This window comes from Anolis sagrei, chromosome 4 (genome assembly GCF_037176765.1).
Source record: "Anolis sagrei isolate rAnoSag1 chromosome 4, rAnoSag1.mat, whole genome shotgun sequence".
In the NCBI taxonomy this organism is placed as follows: domain Eukaryota; kingdom Metazoa; phylum Chordata; class Lepidosauria; order Squamata; family Dactyloidae; genus Anolis; species Anolis sagrei.
This window is the reverse complement of record NC_090024.1, coordinates 113,958,175-113,979,758: the sequence shown is the minus strand read 5'-3', so window position 1 is coordinate 113,979,758 and position 21,584 is coordinate 113,958,175. Positions and strand designations below refer to the sequence as shown.

General features: G+C 40.3%; 1 protein-coding gene across 2 annotated transcripts in view; it reads right to left on the bottom strand.

Annotated features, from left to right (window-relative positions):
* Window positions 1-21,584, bottom strand: part of KCNT2 (potassium sodium-activated channel subfamily T member 2) — a 349,979-nt gene that overhangs the window by 27,624 nt on the left and 300,771 nt on the right. For both annotated transcript variants that reach the window (XM_067467600.1, XM_067467601.1), the window contains 2 exons: window positions 19,372-19,483; window positions 4,693-4,794 (listed from right to left, as the gene is read on the bottom strand). In XM_067467600.1, the coding sequence (XP_067323701.1) occupies window positions 4,693-4,794; window positions 19,372-19,483 (214 nt within the window). The remainder of the gene's footprint in view (window positions 1-4,692; window positions 4,795-19,371; window positions 19,484-21,584) is intronic.

Below are 21,584 nucleotides of genomic sequence, written 5' to 3'. Positions count from 1 at the left end.
CAGTTATTCAGTAACCATTCACACAGCATGACTATATTTATTTATATTTATATTTATTTGACTTGTATAATGCCACTCCCAATTTGGCTCGGAGTGGTTTACAGCAGTAGATTAAAACAATACAACCAACTTTAAAATACAATAAAAATGAGAACCGACATAGTCCCGAGTTATTCATCCATCAAAAGCTTGTCGGAAAAGAAAGGTCTTACAGGCTTTCTGAAAAGCAAGTAGCTCTCGGATGGTTCGGGCCACAATCGAGAAGGCTCTCTGCCTAGTAGAGGACAGATGATAAGTCTGAATGTTGGGGACTTCAAGCAAAATTTTGGTCCTTGGACCTAAGTAATCTCTGGGGTTGGTAGGGGGATAAGCGGGTCCTCATGTACGCCGGCCCCAGACCATATAAGGCTGTTAATACCAGCACCTTGAAAGTAATCCGGTACTCAATCGGAAGCCAGTGCAGCGGTTGTAGAAGTGGTGTGATACGGCACCTCGCCAGCACCCCAGCGAGAAGACGAGCCGCCGCATTTTGCACCAGCTTCAGTTTCCGGATCACTGACAAAGGAAGGCCAATGTAGAGGGCGTTACAGTAGTCAAGCCTCGAGATGACTGTCGCCTGGATCACCGTAGCCAGCTCGTTCCTAGATAGGAAGGGAGCCAGTCTCCTAGCCTGACGTAGGTGGAAAAATGCAGATCTGCTCACAGCAGAGACCTGGGCCTCCATTGTGAGCAGAGGGTCCAATAATTCACCAAGACTTTTTACAGAAGGTGACGGACGTAGTGTCTCGCCAGGGTAGGCAGCTGGATCTCCCTCCCACCCGGACAGCCCAGCCAAAGGATCTCCGTCTTCACTGGGTTCACCCTCAACCTGCTGGCACACAACCATCCAGTAACGGCCTCAAGGCACTGATGGAAATTTTTGGGTACAGAGTCCGGCCAGCCCTCCATCCTCAGAATGAGCTTAGAGTCGTCAGCATACTGGTGGCACTCAAGCCCAAGGCTCCACACCAGTCAGGCAAGCGGTCTTCTTTTTATATAGAAGTTTCCTTTGAGGAAAAATATTTGGTTTATAACATGCTGCATTCGTCTCTTGCAGGCTGTGCTTGAAGAAGGCATTTCCCTCTCTTCAACTGTAGCAGGTACTGCATAGCTTGATCCTTCATGATACACGGACTCATAAAATAGGATGTACTAAAATATCCAACTGTTACTTTTGGATTCAAGTTGGAGGGGCTCTGAAAATAGGACTCAGCTTGTACTTCAACATATCAATTAGCATAAGCAATTTTTTGGTACAGATGAATCTCCTCGGATCCAGAACTTATCTTTAAAGGCAACTAGCAAGGCTTGGAAAGGCCAAGAACATAATTCAGCTGTTCAAAGATTAAACACACAGCAAAAATCCTCAGTGTTATATTTTTACTGCTAGTGGCAGAAAAATAGCAGGATTACAGCATGGCAGAGTTGTTCACAACCTCATAGCTCCCCAATCACCTCTCAGCAGCAGGATATTCATTAACTCTACAGCGAGTTGTGATAAGTGTGTGTCTTGAGGTTTTTTTTATTATGTGTCTAGCTTTGTGTTCTTCTGAGCCTGATTTTATTTCCAGTTATTTGATTCAGCCACAGCAATGCTTCCCATTCCAGTGAGAGAGCTGGCTGTTTGATGGCAGGTTTGATGGTATAGATTTGTAGGCTCATATTTGGAACAACCATAAGCAGTCGATATAGTTAGAAAAGATAAGATGAGGTGAACCATTAAAGGATAGCAATATTCTCTTAGAGCCTCAGAGATCATTCTTTCCCATGGATATTAAGATTGGAAATACTCTTGGTTTTGAAAGGATGGACAAAGGGATTGGATATTGATTTTTCTTTCAAAAATAAAAATCAAAACAATTATATGTGAAAACAATCAGTGAAAAATTGGATTTAGTAACTGTGAACTTAAGACACAATTTAACAACACTAGAAAACTCTAAAAATCTGTTCTAGCCAATTTTGGTGCCCATATTACTCAGAAGACAACCCTGAACACTGGTGGTATATATAAAAATGTTTATTAAATAAGCCAAACCCATGCTATTTAATTATTTCGTATTAAAAGCATTGCATAAATTAGTATAAAACTGATAAAAATAGAAGGATCGCAGGCAGCTAAATATCTTTTGACCAAAATTAGGCAACAGTAATGGCATTGTCTGTAGCCTCCAACAATTCTTCCTCTGTACATGAGGCAGGGCATGGTGGACAAGCATACAGATGCGGAGTTGTCGGTTTTGCTCCACAGTCACACAAGGTGTGGGTTTCTTTTAGGTAGTGCCAGGTTGTCTTTTGATCTGCCCACTCCACTTATGATGTTCAGGGACTTCCATTCTTGGTTTGCCCCTGGAGGAAGACCCTCGTGGGGGACCATCCAGTTGGGATTTCCTGGTTTAGCTGCCCAGAGGGATACCCTTGCTGTTGCTGGGGGACACCAAGAGGAGTGGTAGCTCTCATAAAGCTTTTCCTTGATGTGAGCCTACTGGGAGGAGGCTGGTAGCCATATTGTGGATGGTTTTCACAGTGTTCAACCTTATTTCTCTCACATTTAGCATGCTATTAAAAAGGTACAGACAAGAAAATTTGTCAGAGTTCAGACGATGCCCAGCGGAAGGAATGCTAGATCAGCAGACACTGAGTTGTGAAATAAGGACTCTGCAGGCTTTGAGTTACAGAAGAAACTAAGTTTACTAAGCACATTCAACAGACATGTCTTACTACAGCGAGCTACAATCGGGAACTAGTCAAAACGAAAGCCTCTTCACATCTGCTTATCTCTTCTTGCTGAGACTGGTTACTCCTTTCTGTTCCCAGCAAGAACAAACCTTATCTTACTTTTCTCAAGTTCACTTAATCACAGTCTCATGGTGTAAACATTCTGCACAGCATTTGTAATTCACAGTAGCATCCATCTTGGCAATACATAGAAGCATATTTAAAACACATACATAACTAAGGGACTCTCCAAACCAACGCAGTTGGTTGGGAGAGCGATTTGCCCCTCCCCCCAGAAGGCAGAGAATGGAGGTTCCTTCGAACCTCCTAGAAGAAGGGAGGGGGCTGGCTGATCACGTGAGCCAGCCTCCTTCCTTCAGTCTGGTTAAGACTTTCTACCCACCACTCCCGCCCATTGACAGTATATTTGGTTGCCCGTTGGAGCCGGGTAGGAATTTTTTGCCTCTCATGTTCTGGGGGGTTTTTTCGCCTACCCTATACTGTTATTAGGGGCTAGATGGGGTGGTTCGGTTTAACTAGGTTAGCATAAATAGATCAGGAAAACACAGACATGGAGGTATACGCAAGGCACCCCTTAAGGGTGGGGGGCAGTGTACAACAATCACTCACCTAGAAGTCACCAAATGGGTGAGGGGACATCACTTGGCACAGAAATTGGAGAAGCCGATTACAATAATATGAGACAGGCTTCTCCAGACTTTTACCTTCAGGTTGCCTGGTTGGGGATCCAGGGCACACAGATATTACACACTAAATAGCCGAGGACGCTGCCTCGGCTAGCCACCAAGTTCCTAGACACATAGTTTAGTTCAGTTGAACTTAAATAGGTAACATTCAATAAAAGTTGCCCAATTTGAATCCATATCATTGTTGTCTGTCTCGTTATTTCTGGGGTCAAGGGGCAAATTAATCCTGACAAAATTCATGCTGAATTTTAGACCTAATCTTATATTTGAAATAGAATCGCTGCTCTATATTTTGTTCATTCTCATGTAATAATTTCATAAGACAAATCTATATTTTATGGGTTTTTTAAAAAAAGAGAAACTGCACATCTTTTTTTAAAAAACCCAATATACAGTGCTGAAAGATTCCAAATTTGATTTTTTAAAAAAATTATATTTAACCATATTCAGCCATCAGTCATACTACACAATAATATGAAACTGAGCACTGCATTTCCTTCGTTCTCTTCCTTAGGGCAGTGTTAAGAAGGCAGGAAGAAGTCTTGAGTGAACCAGAAATCAGTACTAATCAGCAAATCAGGAAACAAAACTGGTGAACCGGAACCAAACAGCATTAGACAAAGAGTGTGACATGTGCATGCAGAGGTTTAGAGATCTTGATTTGAGGAGCAAACACCCAATTGCTTAGAGAAATAAATTCAGCTTTATTGTAGGAACATTCTAAAACAGGAGAGTAGCTCAGAGTGCTGACCTAATCTAGCTACATCTTGGAAGGTTGAGAGATGATTAATGAGAAGGAGAAGAGGTGAAGATACATCTTTAAGAGTATCAATTTATATCACAGAGGAGTTGCATAAGTGGACATAGAGGGAGTATACTTCAGTTCCCTTGAACTATCTAACCCTATTACTATTGTCCGTGGTGCTGCATTCTTCACTCCTCAGTGTTAAGCATTGTTGCATTCCAACATTCCTTCTCAAAAATGTGTTCTACTGGAAAAATATATTGGCAGTCCTCAAGATTAATATCTTTTTTTTTTGAGCTTCATAACTATTTCTGTTTTTATGGTGTTATTTGCAATCATGACTTCAGTTGGGCAATATTTTGGCTTGAAAAGCTTTTGTTCATGTACTGTGACTCTCACATGTGTAGACAGAGAAAGGCAAAATAGTGAGCATGAGATAGCTGTGCCCCCTCCTCCCCCAAAAAACACTGCTTTTCACAATACCTGGTACAGCAGGGTATCCAACATGCTGATACTGAAAACTCTGCCAGCTGCAAAGGGCAAACGAAACATGAATGCCAGATTGGAGCCTTTCTCTCGTTCTTTCTATTCAACATTTGGTCAAGGGAAAGAAAGAAAAGAGAGAGAACAAAAATCCATAAATACTTCAACACATTATGTAAATGGCATAGGATGCTTTCACGGGAAACAGTCTGCTAAAGTAAAAATTTTCCTTATGGTGATACTCTACTGGAAAAATATATTAGTTCTCTAACAGCTATCGCTTACTTGGGAACCTCTAGATCAGGGCAGGATTACATGTAGCCTAGGGCATGTTTTTGCATTTATTTATTATTATTTATTTATTTAAAACACTTATATTCCGCCCTTCTCACCCCGAAGGGGACTCAGAGCGGAGCACAACATATACATGGCAAACATTCAATGCCTTGATACAATGCATAAACATTAAAAACATTTACCTAAATATTAAAATACACTATTTAAAATAGCACAATTAAAAACCATCCTAGCCATCCGCATCAAATCCAATTGGCCCTGTCATCTTTCCCATTGTCGCTTCATTGCCCTGTCCCGAAAGCTTGGTCCCACAGCTAAGTTTTTACCATCCTTCTAAAGGACAGGAGGGAGGGGGCTGACCTGATCTCACAAGGAAGGGAGTTCCATAGCCGGGGAGCAGTCACCGAGAATGCCCTGTCTCTCGTCCCCACCAATCGCGCCTGTGACAATGGCGGGACAGAAAGTAGGGCCTCCTCAGAGGATCTTAATCTCCACGATGGTACATAGAGGGAGAGGCGTTTGGACAGGTAATTTGGGCCGGGGCCGTTTAGAGCTTTATAGGCCAAAGCCAGCACTTTGAATTGTGCCCGGTAGCAAACTGACAGCCAGTGGAGCTGGCGTAACATGGGAGTTGTATGCTCCCTGTATGCTGCCCCAGTTATTTACCTGGCTGCCTCTAGTTGGACTATTTGAAGCTTCCAAGCAGTCTTCAAAGGCAACCCCACGTAGAGTGTGTTGCAGTAGTCTCATATCTACCTAGTGGGACCATTGTAGCCCCATGTCTGCCAGACTCTCACAAACCACTCCTTTATTTGTCGAAAGTGGGGTGCATTTGATGAGTTATGTTTCTTTAAATTTAATAGACCACAATTTTCCAAACTAGAAGTGGACCTCTTGCCATTTTAGGTTTTGGAGGACCATTTTATCTCTGTCTATGTAGTCCCTTGAGGCAGATGATAGCCCCCAGACTTTCCAAAGTTACTCATTCTTACTCTAAATTTTGAAAAGTTATACTCTTACACCAAGAAAAATAAGTGCGCGCGCACACACACACACACACAAATCCACCAAAATTTGGGGACAACTATAAGGAATTCAGAATTCTTGCAATTTTTATTGAACAATACCCTATTCAAGACTCTGGCCAATACATTTTTAGCCTCTGAAAATATATTTGTAAGCACAGGGTTATAAAAACTTATTTTCTACAGAACATGTTAGTCCAGGAGAGTAGGGTGTCTTTCAAATACATTTTCTCAACGGAACTGATTTTCTCAATATAGGAATTATTTTATATCCATAAAAACAACCTTCAAAAATGGGGAGGGGGTATTTCATTTTAGGACATTGTACTATTACAAGAGCCTCCGGTGATGCGGTGGGTTAAAACACTGAGCTGCTGAACTTGCTGATTTAAAGGTCACAAGGTTCGAATCCGGGGAGCGGCGTGAGCTTCCACTTTTAGCCCCAGCTTTTACCAAGCTAGCTATTCGAAAACATGCAAATGTGATTAGATCAATAGGTACCGCTTCTTTGGGAAGGTAACATCACTCTCTCCCTAAAGACATTAGGCAGGCCCCGTCGCTAGCAATCTTTAGGAGGAGCTTGAAGACGTGGTTGTTCCAGTGTGCCTTTCCAGAATAAGGAAACTCCTAGCATTATGTCCCAACGCACTTTATCAGAGATCTAGGATATCTACATGCCCACCACCCTCCAAACACTTCATTTTGTCATGCCCAGCACTTTTTAACTTTATTATTACATTTGGCCCTGCCATTGTTTTTAATTGCGTCATTGTATGTTGTTAATGTTATTGCCTTGTTTTTTGAGTTATTTTGTTGTTGGTTGTTGTGATTGTTTTACTATTGTATTTGGGCTCGGCCTCTTGTAAGCCGCACTGAGTCCTCCGGGAAATGGTAGTGGGGTACAAATAAAGGTTTATTATTATTATTATTATTACTCCATGCAGTCATGCCAGCCACATGACTTTGGAGGTGTCTACAGACAACACCAGCTTTTTGGCTTAGAAATGGAGATGAGCACCACCCCTCAGAATCAGACCTGACTGGGCTTAATGTCAGGGGAAAACTGTTATCTTTACCTACTATTACTGGAATTAATGTTCTTATAAAAGGATTTCAAATGATGACAAAAGCAAAAAAAACCCGGCAAAAATAATCACTTCAAAATTATCAATATGTTTGATTTTGTCCATTTGTTTTATCTCATGGGGGTTTTTTTTCTCAACAAAATCCTGTGAAATATGTTGATCTGAAACAAGATGGGATAGGTCTAGGTTATTCAGAATCAATGGCCATGGACAAGATTCAAGTATTGACCATGCCATTGCACATCTAAGTTCCCTGTTGTGTAAAATCAACTGTTTTTGTTAAAATGATGAGCAAAAAAGGCCCCCCAATCAAAATACACTTTTTTATTTTTTTTAAATTTTTTGCATGCAATTACAGAACTGCCAGTGTTTTCACAGCACTACATGTCAACAGAGTTTCATCCAAGTTTACATCTGCTTTATGCATAATGAAACATGCTTCTGGATATTAACTTTGGCCTCATCCACTGTGGCAAATGAATACTTCGAATAGTTGCTGTAATTGCTCTCATGCATTTTTAATTGATCTTCAAGCTGCATAGTCATAGAGATACAATGTACTCCTTGGCACAATGAAAGCTACCAAAACAGCTTTAACTATTTGGAAAAGCATCATTCCATCCTCCTACATATTTCACAGTATAAGTGGACAGATTGCAAGAGAGAAGAATGTATTGAAAAAGGCACTATGAACCTTTAGATGGGAAACAGCTTAGCTGCACGCTAGAGATCTGTTCAGGTCCAAATGACTACCAAATTCTAAGGTTTCTTGGGGATGGGGTGCTATGAGTACATTGATGACAGCCAAATATATTTCTCCATGCCTTCAAAAACTGCTTTAGCTAAGGATCGTGTGTCTCCTCTGAATGAATTCCTGGAAGAGGTAATGGGCTGGATGAAGAAAAGAAATTGAAACTGAATCCAGACAAGACAGAGGTGCTTGTCATGAAGGTCCATAACTTGTGGAGAGAGGTGTACTAACCAGTCCTGGATGGGGTTACACTCCCCCTGAAAGACTGTTCACAAACTGGGGGTGATCCTGGATCTGTTTCTCCAAATGTAGGCCAGGTGCACTACCATTTTTAGCAGGGGTCCTCAAACTACGGCCCACGGGCCACTTCCAGCCCGCCAAGGGCACTTATCCGGCCCGTGGAGGAGGAACAACCCCCACACACACAGTGCAACAAAGGAGACAGAACACCATTGTGGGGTTATGGAGATGAGGATGCTACGACTTACAGCTGGTGTCACACACCTTGACCATATTTGCAATTGTGACATCTGAAAACACTTTGGCATTGCTTCAATTGCTGATAAACTATGAGAGGCAGGCCACAGATGGTATGGTCATACTCTCCGAGGTCCATTCCAAAGATTGCTCTTGCCTGGCAAAAGGTCAAAGGGATTTTTTTTGTCGTGTCAGGAGTTACTCCTGGTGTGAGAGAATTGGCCATCTGCAAGGACGTTGCCCAGGGGACGCCCGGATGATTTGATGTTTTTATCATCCTTGTGGGGGGCTTCTCTCATGTCCCCACATGAGGATCTGGAGCTGATAGAGGGAGCTCATCCGCCTCTCCCCGGATTCGAACCTGCGACCTGTCGGTCTTCAGTCCTGCCGGCACAGGGGTTTAACCCACTGCGCAACCAGGGGCTCCTTGGTCAAAAGGATGACCAAAGCAACACTGGCTGGACACATTGCACAATGATCTGAAGTCTGGTGGCATACACCCTTATCAGGTGCACAACCAGGTAAAATGGCATCAAGAAACCAGTAAAGCAGACCCTGCCATCAAGCAAGACAAATACGGAAGAAAAAGATTAGGCATCCATGTGAACAATGAAATGACACATTGTGAAATTATCATAGAGATTCCAAGGTTCAGGCCTACATATGTTAATCGTCAGCATCCATTTGCTTTTATTAAAAGATGCTTGGCTCCCACAAACACCCAGGCCATTCAGGACAATTTTATACCTCCCTGCTACTTGTAGATACTAATACAGCTACAACCTACAATGTTGCAAAGTTTCGTGCAGCAGCATACAAAAGTTAGCTATGTATTCGGTAAGCCTCTCCCGTGATTCTATAATATGCTGATAGACCTGTGCATTGTGTGTTTTTACCATTTCCCCCTCCATTTCTTCCCCCCTATTGTGCTTCAGTATCTATCTTTACATTTAAATGCACCGATTTTGTATGAAACTGTGATCTTTATTTCCTATGCTGGTCTATGACTGAAATAAATGATTTGATTTGATTTGGCTCTCACTCATATTTTAATAAAACAATTATTTTTTTTCTTTACATTGCTAAGATTACTTTTCCTTTAAACCATTTTGGCTGCAATTCCTTTTGAACTTTTTCGTTCTAATTATTTTGTGCATAAGGATTTTAATAATGTGACCATACTTATAGTATAACCAACAGATTGGGGACTAAATGCCTTAGGCTAACAAAGGACTTCAGCAAGGAGGAGGCAATGCTTAATTTGTTCTGCATCTATTCTGACTGACACAAAATTAATCTAGCATTAATGGCGAAAATTCAATGCAAGGAGAGGGGAATAAGTGGATTCACTATACTATCGGGAATATACATTAAATTTTAGTTAGAAGTATCTTTTTAAAAAAATACTTTAATGAGTTGAATTCAAAGTGTAACTATAATACCATTCACCACCTTTTGGGGTATGGGGAGTATTTGTAGCTTTAGTTCCTTTTAATCTGTTTTTGTTTTTGTTTTCATATATGTTTGTTTATCAAATGTTTGCCATCTATTATTCAAAATGGAAGGAAAATTAAATTTGTGAGTTTCAGGGAAATATAGCTTCCTGTTTCATTCTGTTAATGTTTTCAAGGAGTGTTCTCTAATGTCTGGATTATACTGCAGATCCTTTCATTCATACAGGTAGAAGGCTTGAATCTCCTTCTCCACTCCCATTTCTGATATTATGTCCTTAATTGTTTATGTATACTTTAAGAAATATGAAGACATTTTAACTTTCCCTTCCAATGAGGTATTGTGATTTGAACTATGGCTGAATCCACACTGTCATATAATGCAGTTTCAGAATGCAAATTAACTGCATTGAATTGGATTATATGACAGTGTAGACCAGCGGTCCACAAACTTTTTAAACAGAGGGCCAGGTCACAGTCCCGCAAACTGCTGGAGGGCCGGATTACAATTTGAAAAAACATAAATAAATTCCTATGCACACTGCACATATCTTATTTGTAGTGCAAAAACAACACTTAAAACAATACAATAATTAAAATGAAGAACAATTTTAACAAATATAAACTTATTAGTATTTCAATGAGAAGTGCAGACCTACTTTTGGCTGATGAGATAGGATTGTTGTTGTGTGCTTCCAAGTTGTTTCAGACTTAGGTTGACTGTGAGCAAGGGCCGGGTAAATGACCTTGGAGGGCCGCATTCAGCCCCCAGGCCTTAGTTTGAGGACTCCTGGTGTAGACTGATATAATCCAGTTCAATTCTGAAACTGCATTATGAAACTTTCCCACCCTGGCACAGCTGGGGGGGAGGAAGAGATTTTTGCCTCCTCACCCAAGGAGAGAACAATGAGTTCTGCGGAACTACTTTGAAGGGGGCAGAGCCAGGCCCTTGGCACTGGCCTGCCCCTTCTTCATTCTGGAGTCAAGCATCAACCCACCACTCCTGCCGATTAAACAGTTTATTAGGGTTGCCGTTAAGAGGCTGGGTAGGAATTTTTCCCCTCCTATTCTCAAGGAGGGTTTTTTCACCTATCCTATACTGTTGCAGAGCAAATTGGGATGGTGTGGCATTAAATAGGTGATCATGGTAAACAGTTAGAAAAAGGTAAAATTTGGTGTATGCTCAAAAATTGGTAACAGACATGTAAACACTAGGGCTGGGCGGTTTCGTTTCGTTAATTCGTAATTCGTTAATAATTCGTTAATTTTTTCAATTACAAAACAATAACGAACCATTCTGGAGCAATTATTTAAAAAAACGAATTTTCAAAAACGTTTTGTAAATGCTTCGTATTTCGATATTGTATTCGTTTTGTTTTTGTTTTGAGGTCGTTTCGTTATTATTTCTGCATGTCTGGGCCAGTTTTATGGTTTAATTAGTGAAAAAAAATTATAATATCACACCAACAGTCAACAACAGAGGGAGAGGGAAGCTTCAGAAGTTTTTGGAGGTTTTTTAGCGTATTTCGCGGTCGCGTCCGCCATTAACGAATCGATTTGTTATTGTTTCGGAAATCGATTCGTTAATTTTTTTACCATTTACGAAATTTCGTAAATATTGAACTTTTTAAAAGGAAAATTTTGTAATTATTTTAAATATCGAAACAAAAAAAAACCCCAAATACAAATCGATTTTAGAAACAAATTTTTCCGTTGTTACCCAGGCCTAGTAAACACTCTTTTATATGCAGATGACATGATTTTGATGTCAAATACTCAAATAGGATTACGAAGATTACTGAGTAAACTTAACACTTATGCCCACAAAAACAAGCTGACAATAAACAAATCCAAGTCAAAAATAATGGTGTTCGGAAATTGCCCATCTAAACACAAATGGGTGTACGCCCAAGGCTTCAGGGGTGAAGGCCATCAACTAAAACATTCACCTAAGGTTCAATTTGATGAGGTGAGGGGAATTCGAATGTCCTAGGAATGGGGAGAGTCAGGTCTCAGATACCTTGAGAGGGATTTCTCCAACACATTTCTCTTTGAGGTTGCCTGGATTAGGTTCTCTGGGGACCCAGGTGTTTCGCCCTAACTAGCCAAGGGGTAGGCCGGGCAGGGATGTTACCTCGGCTTTGCCACCAAGTTCAGGATCCCTAGATTTAGATCCAGTCAAAGTCCAATAGGTAACAATTGATAAAAGTTGCCCATATTTAAACCCAAATACTGGTGTGTGGTCTAATAATTTCGGGGGTTGGCAGGCAAATAGCAGTGTAGATCTATGACTAAAAAACAGCGTTCCTGCTCAGCCTTGAGAACCCATTGAATGACCTTGGACATTGGCCTGCTTTCATTATCACAGTGGAATCCCTTAATATATTCAGTTCCAAATCACCTTCTGGGTGGTAATCAAATCATTTCCATGCCTTTGTGTCTTTAGCCCTATATTGCTTAAATTAAACAAAGACAGCAGAATAGAAACAGTATATACATAGGATTGGTGTCAGGTAATATGAGAAATATAATGCTTAAGTAATATCTTTCGGATTCTCTTTCTTTATGCATGTACAGGGGGAGATAATGGAGTTTCTTGAATGTTAATTTCCATGAAGAAACGGAAAGGAGAAAGTTTGACTTTGAACATATGGCCACCATAGCTTTTTTTTCTTCCTCAGATGCCAATTGTGATAGTTTAGCTATTTCCAAAGAGAAAAAACAAGGGAAGTTGCAGATGCAGCAGCAGATGGAGTTCTTGTATGACTCAGGGATTTTTTGGTTCAGAAGCCCATTAAGCCATGAAGTCAATTTTCCATGCATGTTTGTATGCTTTAGCTGCAGGCAACTAAACTATTTTTAAAGCCCATTTGTAAAGGGAAAGTAGCAAGCACCTGCATACTGGACAATATAAGATAGTGTCTTCTCAAAAATTTAACTGCATTTCATTTTTCACAAGGCTGAGAAACTTAATGAATGACAGTTCCACCTGCAAAAAAATACACTGTAGTAACTGTTAAAGAAGAAATGAATTGAACACAGCAGTCGAGATATCTGACTTCTTTGACATGAAAGAGAAACCGTTTGAGGTATTCTGTTAAGTAACCATTCATTAATTTCCCCAAAAACTTTAGTCTAGGAGTGAGCAACCTAATTTCCAAAAACTAATAAATGTATTTGCCTGGCTGCATGTTAAACAAAACAGGATAAGAAGAAAGAGCAAATGGCAGGAATGGGATTTTTTAAAATGGCAGTAGAGTTTTGAGAAACTGCAAGTTGCTTCTGATGTGAGAGAATTGGCCATCTGCAAGGACGTTGCCCAGGGGATGCCCAGATGTTTTGATGGTTTATCATCCTTGTGGGAAGCTTCTCTCATGTCCTCACATGGGGAGCCAGAGCTGACAGAGGAAGGTCATCTGCGTTCCCCCTGGATTAGAACCTATGACCTGTCAGTCTTCAGTCCTGCCTGCACAAGGGTTTAACACGTTGTGCCACCAGGAAATGATTAAGGATTATTAAGAATAGGATTTGTTTATTTATTGTGTCAGGGGTGAACCAAAACAGTTGTATTGCATTAAAAACAAACAAACAAATACACAAAACACAAAGTTTGTAGACTTGGTATTCTATTAAATGTATTTTGACCAGTAGCTGGCCACTTAGAGTGCCTCTGGTGTTGCTGCAAGAAGGTCCTTCATTGTGCATGTGGCAGGGCTCAGGTTGCATTGCAGTAGGTGGTCTGTGGTTTGCTCTTCTCCTCACTTGCATGTCATGGATTCCACTTTGTAGCCCCATTTCTGAAGGTTGGCTCTGCATCTCATGGTGCCAGAGCGCAGTCTGTTCAGCACCTTCCAAGTTGCCCAGTTTTCTGTGTGCCCAGGAGGGAGCCTCTCATTTGGTATCAGTCATTGATTGAGGTACTGGGTTTGAGCCTGCCACTTTTGGACTCTCGCTTGCTGAGGTGTTCCAGCAAGTGTCTCAACTTAAATCAAGAAATAGTTTTCTATAAGAATAGGGTGATTAAGGAAGAATAAGAAAAGTTTCACCACTGGTTGTGTCTCAGTACTTATAACAACAGAGAATATTGAGAGTTTTGCTGCTGTTTGTGTCTTCACGTTTTCACTTGTTATATTCGTGTATACAGATTAGATCTCCAAACAAAGATGTTGTGATTGCCATAGTCCCATTCATCTAATTTAGTGATTAGCAACAATGGCCTTCCGGGTGTTTTGTACTTTAGCTCCTCAAATTTTTGACCTGTGAACAAGCTGGCTAGGGCTTCTGGGAAATGAAGTCACAAACAATTGAAAAACCAGCATTTGGGAATCATTAATTTACTCAGTTCACATATGCATTTTCCCCTAATGAACATTTTCCTTTATTCCTCTAAAGGTTAAGGTAAATATATTTCCCTATCATTAAGTCTAGTTGTGTCCGAATCTGGGGGGTGGTGCTCATCTCCATTTCTAAACCAAAGAGTCTGTATTGCCCATAGACACCTCCGAGGTCATGTAACCAGCATGACTGCATGGAGTGCAATTACCTTCCTGCAGAAGTGGTATCTATAGATCTACTCAGATTTGCATGTTTTCAAATTGCTAGGTTAGCAGAAGCTGGGGCTAACAGCAGGAGCTCACCCCATTCCTCGGATTCAAACTGCCAACCTTTTGGCCAGCAAGTTCAGCAGCTCAGCTATTTAACATGATGCACTTCTATATCCCAAAAATGTTCTTCATAATACTAAAGTATTCTTATGGTTCATGTGCAACTCATATATATTCACAGTGTATTAGAGAAGATATTGAGAGACAGTAATGGGAAAGAAACAAATATAAATGCATTCAAAACAGAATAGACACAATGAAGCTAATTATGAAGAGAGTATCAACTTTTGGCTTGTTACATTTGTAGTCTAAATGAAATTAATTTTGTCCCTCTTATCCAAATTAATGTGCATATATTAAATGCACACGCTAGCATTAATATTTTTTCCAATTAATTAACTGATATTCAAAGTATCACATTAGAGTTGCTATTTTAAAATTATTTTGACACACATTATGTTTGGTTCCAAAATTAAAAGAGCAGATTTTTCAAAGGAACATTCCACTTTGAAAAAAATCAGATTAATTTTGTAAAAAATGCCCATACCCATATGGATTCATAAGTTACAAAATTTCCAAAAACTCTGCTAGAAATTTTAATAAATAGATGTTAATAATTGTTTTCAAATTGTATTACAGATACCACCAACAGTCAATATAATAGTGGGAAGCTGTCAATCTTGGACACTAATTCATAGTTGAGGATTAACCAATGTGGACTAAGGGCCCATCTACACAGACCAAATGAGGTGGGCAGGGCTGAATGAATTTTGTGGCATCCACATACATGCCTGGAAAGGCACTTTCGACCTCATCACACTCATCAATATTAATGTTCTAGGATGCTTCCAGACTATTTTGGGAACAGAGCCCCATGCCAGCCATCATACAACATCATGTGACTTCCAGCAGAGGCCTTGCCCCCAACCATGGTGGAAGCATCATTGGATGCTTCTGTCACCACACGGAAAGCTTCCTGTGTTGTGCTGGCTTCAATGGAGCCCCCACCGATCATTCCCAGAAGGGCAACGCTTCTGAGGCGAGGGAGAGAGACTATTTCCTCTTTATAAACCTCTTTGCTGCCTTATACTGATTCAATTTCTTCTTTTATATTGGCTGGGACTTTCTGTGTGCTGTTAAACCTTTGTACTTTATATCACAGGCAATGAAACACTCTTGTGTATAACAAAGTAACACAGCTTATTTATAACTTCTGGTTCCAACGCTTGTGGTTACATTTGTGTTTTGTTACAATCTTGAGGCTTACAGTCAGTATCATTTACTTGGTTAACTTTTCTGAATAAACTATCAATGTTTCACATTCACAAACATGTTACTTGCTTTACACACTCTTGGCTGAATTATATTCTGAACTAAGGCAACACTAGCCTTCTTTATGTTCCTTAAAACTCGAGTTCTATTTAACTAACTGCTTCTCTATATCAGAAGTCTTTAACACATCTTCATAACTGCTTATTTCTATCAGGCACTCAAAAACCAACTCTCCTCTTCACACACAGATTCCTAACTATTATTTTCAAACTCCCTCACTCTAACTGCCTCTTTCAGAACCTTGGCTCCGCCCCTTTGGAATGTTCAGCTCTGCTCTCCCTAACTGTCATTTTGGCCTAGCAGCCTTTTCAAATCCTGGCCCTACACTAATCTGCATATGACCAATCGGCTTCACATATGTAAATAAATCCTATCTCTGCCGTTGCTACCCTGTCTGTGCCTATTCTTCCCTATCTGCCATATGTAAACATAGAGCTATACACCAAAACTTTAACATAGAGTAGCAATTTCACTACAGCTTCCCATGTGTGATTTTTTTTTGTCGTGTCAGGAGCAACCGCTCCTGTTGTGAGAGAATTGGCTGTCTGCAAGGACGTTGCCCAGGGAACGCCCGGATGATTTCTGATGTTTTTGTCATCCTTGTGGGAGGCTTCTCACAAGGGTGACAAAAACATCAGAAATCATCCGGGCATCCCCTGGGCAACGTCCTTGCAGACGGCCAATTCTCTCACAACAGGAGCGGTTGCTCCTGACACAACAAAAAAAAAACCCCATGTGTGATGGGGAAAGCATTACCAAGAGGGATCTGTACACAGAAGATGGATTTGCCCTACTGCCCCTCTCTTTCCTCTGCGAAGCCAAGCAAATTGGGATGCCTTGCCTGGCCTGACCTCCAGAACTCATCATCACTTTGGCCATGTGAAAACAGTTGAATCAGTTCTGATTTGGAACTGGTTGCTGCTTTTTACACAGCCATACCACTTTCTCTGGGCTTAGGTACAGGGGGTGGCACTTATTGTCACCATCCTATCCTCAACATAGTGGTGTGTGAGATTGCTGGTGGTTGTCACTTATCACGAGTACTAATGCTGGCTACAGTACCAGAGCTATCAGAGAATAGAAAGGATGGATCTAGGACATATAGAGTCCTTCCCTTTCTCAGGAGGACATCCTCCTGACACTGAGCCAGCTCAAAAGCTAACTATGCAGATTCCCTTGGACTGATCTAGAGTACTCCACTCCAGGTCCAGATGCCACATGTATCTGTATCCTAGGAGTGTCTTTCAAAACCAGATTCTATGAAATGCACTAAGTTTCCCTCATTAAATGGTGAATATTAAGGTGTCCACTAATAGACAAAGGAAATTGGTACATGGAAAGAGAGCTAAAAGGTCCTCAGGTTATCCCAAACAAGGATAAAATACAACAAAAAAACAACAACCAGAAACTTAAAAACAAAATTGTAACACAAATATCAAAAGGGAAAATTGAAGTAAATAAATTAAAGACAATTAAAATGCAACAACAACAAAAGCCAGTATAAATTAGATTCTGTTCAACAGAGACAGCTTATGTGCCAAAGACTTGTCAGGAAAAAAAAAAACATTTTCATTTACTATCATGAATACAACAGGGAAGGAGTAAATCTTGCCTTTTCTGTCTGTTCAAATATTTGTTCAATATTCACCATGTATTTCCTAACTGTAGGTAAGATCACTCACTCATCTATTCACAAAATGTAAAAGTGTATATGAATAGTTTAATCACAGAGTTGATATAAGCTTGTATAAAACCCATACAATCGGAAATTAAAGAAAAGCCGTTAAGTCCATTAAAAACCTATAAAATGTAACTAGTATTTAAAGCAATTTTTTAAAAATCAAACTATCTCACGTTCACTTTCAAGTAAGTTTGGACAGATTGCCAAACTGACTTAAATGTGTATTCACAGTTTAAGCTGTCTATTTGTATATGGGTATTTTCATAAATACAGTATGTATATGGATAAGACTCAGGTAGATAACTCATGTAAATACTATTTCCAGAATTCTATGAATACAATCATTCATATAAGTAGAGTCTTGTTTATCCAACATAAATGGGCCAGAAAATGTTGGATAAGCGAAAATGTGGGATGATAAGGAGGGATTAAGGAAAAGCCTATTAAATGTCAAATTACATGATGATTTTACTAATTAAGCACCAAAACATCATGTTTTACAATAAATCAAGAGAAAAAGCAGTTCAATACATGGTAACATTATGTAGTAATTACTGTATTTAAGAATTTAGCATCAAAACATTGCAATGTACTAAAAATGATGCTATGGATCCAGGCAGGAGGCAGACTTTGTTGGATAATACAGAATGTTGGATGAGTGAATGTTGGATAAGCAATACAGACTCTACTGTAGTATCATTTTTTCAGACTTTTTATGTTAAGGGAGAACATTTTCTGCTTTGACTCGGTAGTGATTTTTGTTTGAAATTAATCCCCAGACGCTGTAGATTGGGTACCTTTCTAAAGTGCATACTCAGATCATATGAGGTGCTCTGTCATTACAGCTATGATCTAAAAGCTTGTCCAATAAAATTCCACCATTTTCATGAGTTAATGCTTCAGTGGAAGATCAATGGAATGATATATAACTTGTCATTCAAGGAAAATTGATTACTAATGTTTTATCTGAGAAGATATCAACTTTCTTCAGAATACAGAAAACCACTGATAGGTTTGTGTGGTAATGTATACTAGGCTAATTACAGGTCTAAAAGTTTCAACCCAGAATGTACTGATCTCTAAAAAAAATCGAAGAGATTCTAGTGAGTCAAAAGTAGACGAATTTTGAATTATTTCATTTAATATTTCACCAGAAATTTTAAATTCCAGAAATTGGAATCTATATAAATAAAAATGTAATGTTCGTTTGTGGGATCAACAGAACTCAAAAACCACTGGGAGAATTGACACCAAATTTGGACACAAGACACCTAACAACCCAATGTATGTCCTTCACTCATAAAAACATAGAAAAGCACAGCAGAAGGGACTTAAAAAGCCCCAAAAAGCTAAATGATGAAAAGCTACATGACAATACAGAAAAAAGGAAGAAAGAGGGAGGGAAGGGGAGAAAAAAAGAAAGAAAAGAAAGAAAAGAAAGAGGGAGGGAAAGAAAGAAAGAAGGAAAGGGAGAAGGAAGCATGCAAGCAAAGAGAGAAGGAAGGAAAGAGGTAGAGAAGGAAGAAAGGAGAGAAAGAGGGAGGGAAAGAAAAAGGGGGAAGGAAGGAAAGTTGGAGAAAGAAGGAAGGAGAGAAGGAAAGAAAAAAGGAAAGAAGTAAGGAAAGGGAGCAAAGGAAGGGGGAAGATGTAGAGAAAGAGGGAGGGAAGGAAAGAGAGAAGGAAGAAAAGAGAGACAGCAGAAGAGAAAGAAAAAGGAGGAAGGAAGGAAAGAGATACAGAAGGAAGGAAAGAGGGAGTGAAGGAAGGAGGGAAAGAAGGAGAGAAAGAGGGAAAGTTGGCCACAGCAACGCATGGCGGTTACAGGACACAAGCACTCATATTGACTCAGTATTTGATAAATTTGCAAATTTAGTGTCAATATTACATTGTTTTTTATTTAACGTATAAATACTTCTCTTTGTGTCACATTTATTTTCATAATCCTGATTGGCATAAACCAGATGTTATTTTCCTACCTTCTCCAATTTTGACAGAGCGAGTGAATAGCAGTCTTTTGCCCGGAATTGCATGAATCTCATGTTGGCTGGGTGCGTTAATTCCGTGATTATGCTTAGACTGGAGAACAACCTAAATATTTTCATAAAGAGATAATGATGTTATTCCTCAAGTAAGATCAGCTGTGGAAGATAAAACCTGATAACATTTGCTGAACCTAATTATTTATAGCTCAAAATATTTAATTAGTTGCAATGGCAGTGTTTGGCAAAAGGAAATATGTTCCTATATAAAACAAGACAAGCATTCAGCAAAGATATAGAGGGAGTGGGTATATCAGGATAGCATGACGGCACCCCAAAGCTCCTGATTTACCTCCTAAAATGTATGGAAAAGCATCCCTGGCTTCCATGGAGCCTCTCCTTGCATACTCGTGGTGTGAGAATATGATGCCTGAAGAGATGGTGGGGGGGGTGATAAGGAAAATCCCTCTGCACCCCCATCTCCTCACACAGCATTTTCTTGTGCCACAATTTATTTATTTATTTATTTCGGTCACTTCTACCCCGCCCTTCTCAACCCCCGAGGGGGGACTCAGGGCAGCTTACACCGGCACAATTCGATGCTAACAATTCAACAAATAAATTACATAACAGCAATAACCACCGTAGTTAAAACAATCAATTAAAACAATAACAATTAAGCAATTAAAGGCCAATCTGGTGGCCAATGTTCACCAAGTTCTAATATCCATAAGTCCATTCAGCATTACCAGTTTCTGGTCATCATTATCTTGTCAGTCTGCCAGATTACCCAAAGGCCTGGTCCCATATCCATGTTTTCAGCTTCCTTCTGAAGGAGAGGAGGGATGTTGATGACCTAATTTCCCCGGGGAGTGAATTCCACAGGCGAGGGGCCACTACTGAGATGGCCCTGTCCCTCATCCCCACCAGCCTCACTTGTGATAGAGGCGGGGCTGAGAGCAGGGCCTCCCCCAAAGATCTTAAACTCTGAGGTGAGACATAGAAGGAGATACGTTCGGAGAAGGTACACTGGGCCGGAGCCGTATAGGGTTTTATAGGTCAAAATTAGCACTTTGAATTGGGTTCGGAACTGGATCGGCAGCCAGTGGAGCTGACATAACAGAGGGGTGGTATGCTCCCTGTATGACGCTCCGGTGAATGCAAGGAGAAGTTCCATGGTAGCCAGGAACCCTTTTCAGTAAGTTACAGGGGGTAAATTGGGGGCTGGGGCAAGGAGGTTGGTGCCATCCCATTCCTCTGGGATTTGAAAAGCCCGAAGAAGCAGCATGACTGTGGGGACTCATCCCCAGGACTGTCGAAGCAGTCCCAGGAGTCAGATCCCATAAGCCCAGAACCTCATTCGGCCTGGATCTTTCATAAAGATCTGGATTTAATTAGGAGTTCAATTAATGTGGAGTAAACCAGGGAAAGCCCAGTTTGCTCTGCATTAATTCGCTTTTACCATAGGCATCATTTGGACACCTCTGGTAAAACCGAGACAGATCCCACATTTTGGGCCTATCTGGCCCTCTGTGACACTTTCAGGCAAAATACTATTTCTAGGGTTGTTCATGTACTATTTCTGTGTAGCCCTTCAAGGTCTCCTGGGGGCTAATGTGTGCTCCTACCTCCCACAGTTGGCCCCTCCAAACTAATCTAGCAACTCAACTTATCAGGATAATGCAAATGTTGCAACGCAGTGTTCTCCATTGTACAGGACCTTAATAACAATAAAAATAATTCTTTCAATACACAGCTTCAGAAAGCACATAACGATACCAAAAACATCCCCATCTCGCTAACTCAATATAACATTTCTTATATTAGCCAAGGGCGCACTCTTGTGGAATGTGGAAAGTGGAAATGCTACGAAAGCATATTATGGCTGCAGACTCTGTTATTGTGTTATTTGTCTCACTATAGATACTGCCTCTGTTGTGGTCTTGCTCTTTGCCTTGCTTTTACGTAGTAACCTCCCAAAGCAATTAATTACATTTAGACATCTACTTACTTGAAAATAAGTCCCACTGAACTCAGTAGTGCTGACTTTTGTGAAACCATGTATAGGATTACAACACAAAACATGCACCATATATGTGTTAAGAGAAGAAGCACTTGAATGCATGTTCTCTGATATTTGAACATTAGAAATGCTTAAACCTTTACAGTAGCAAATTTGAGCAGATTGCCATCAATAAAGGACACAAGCA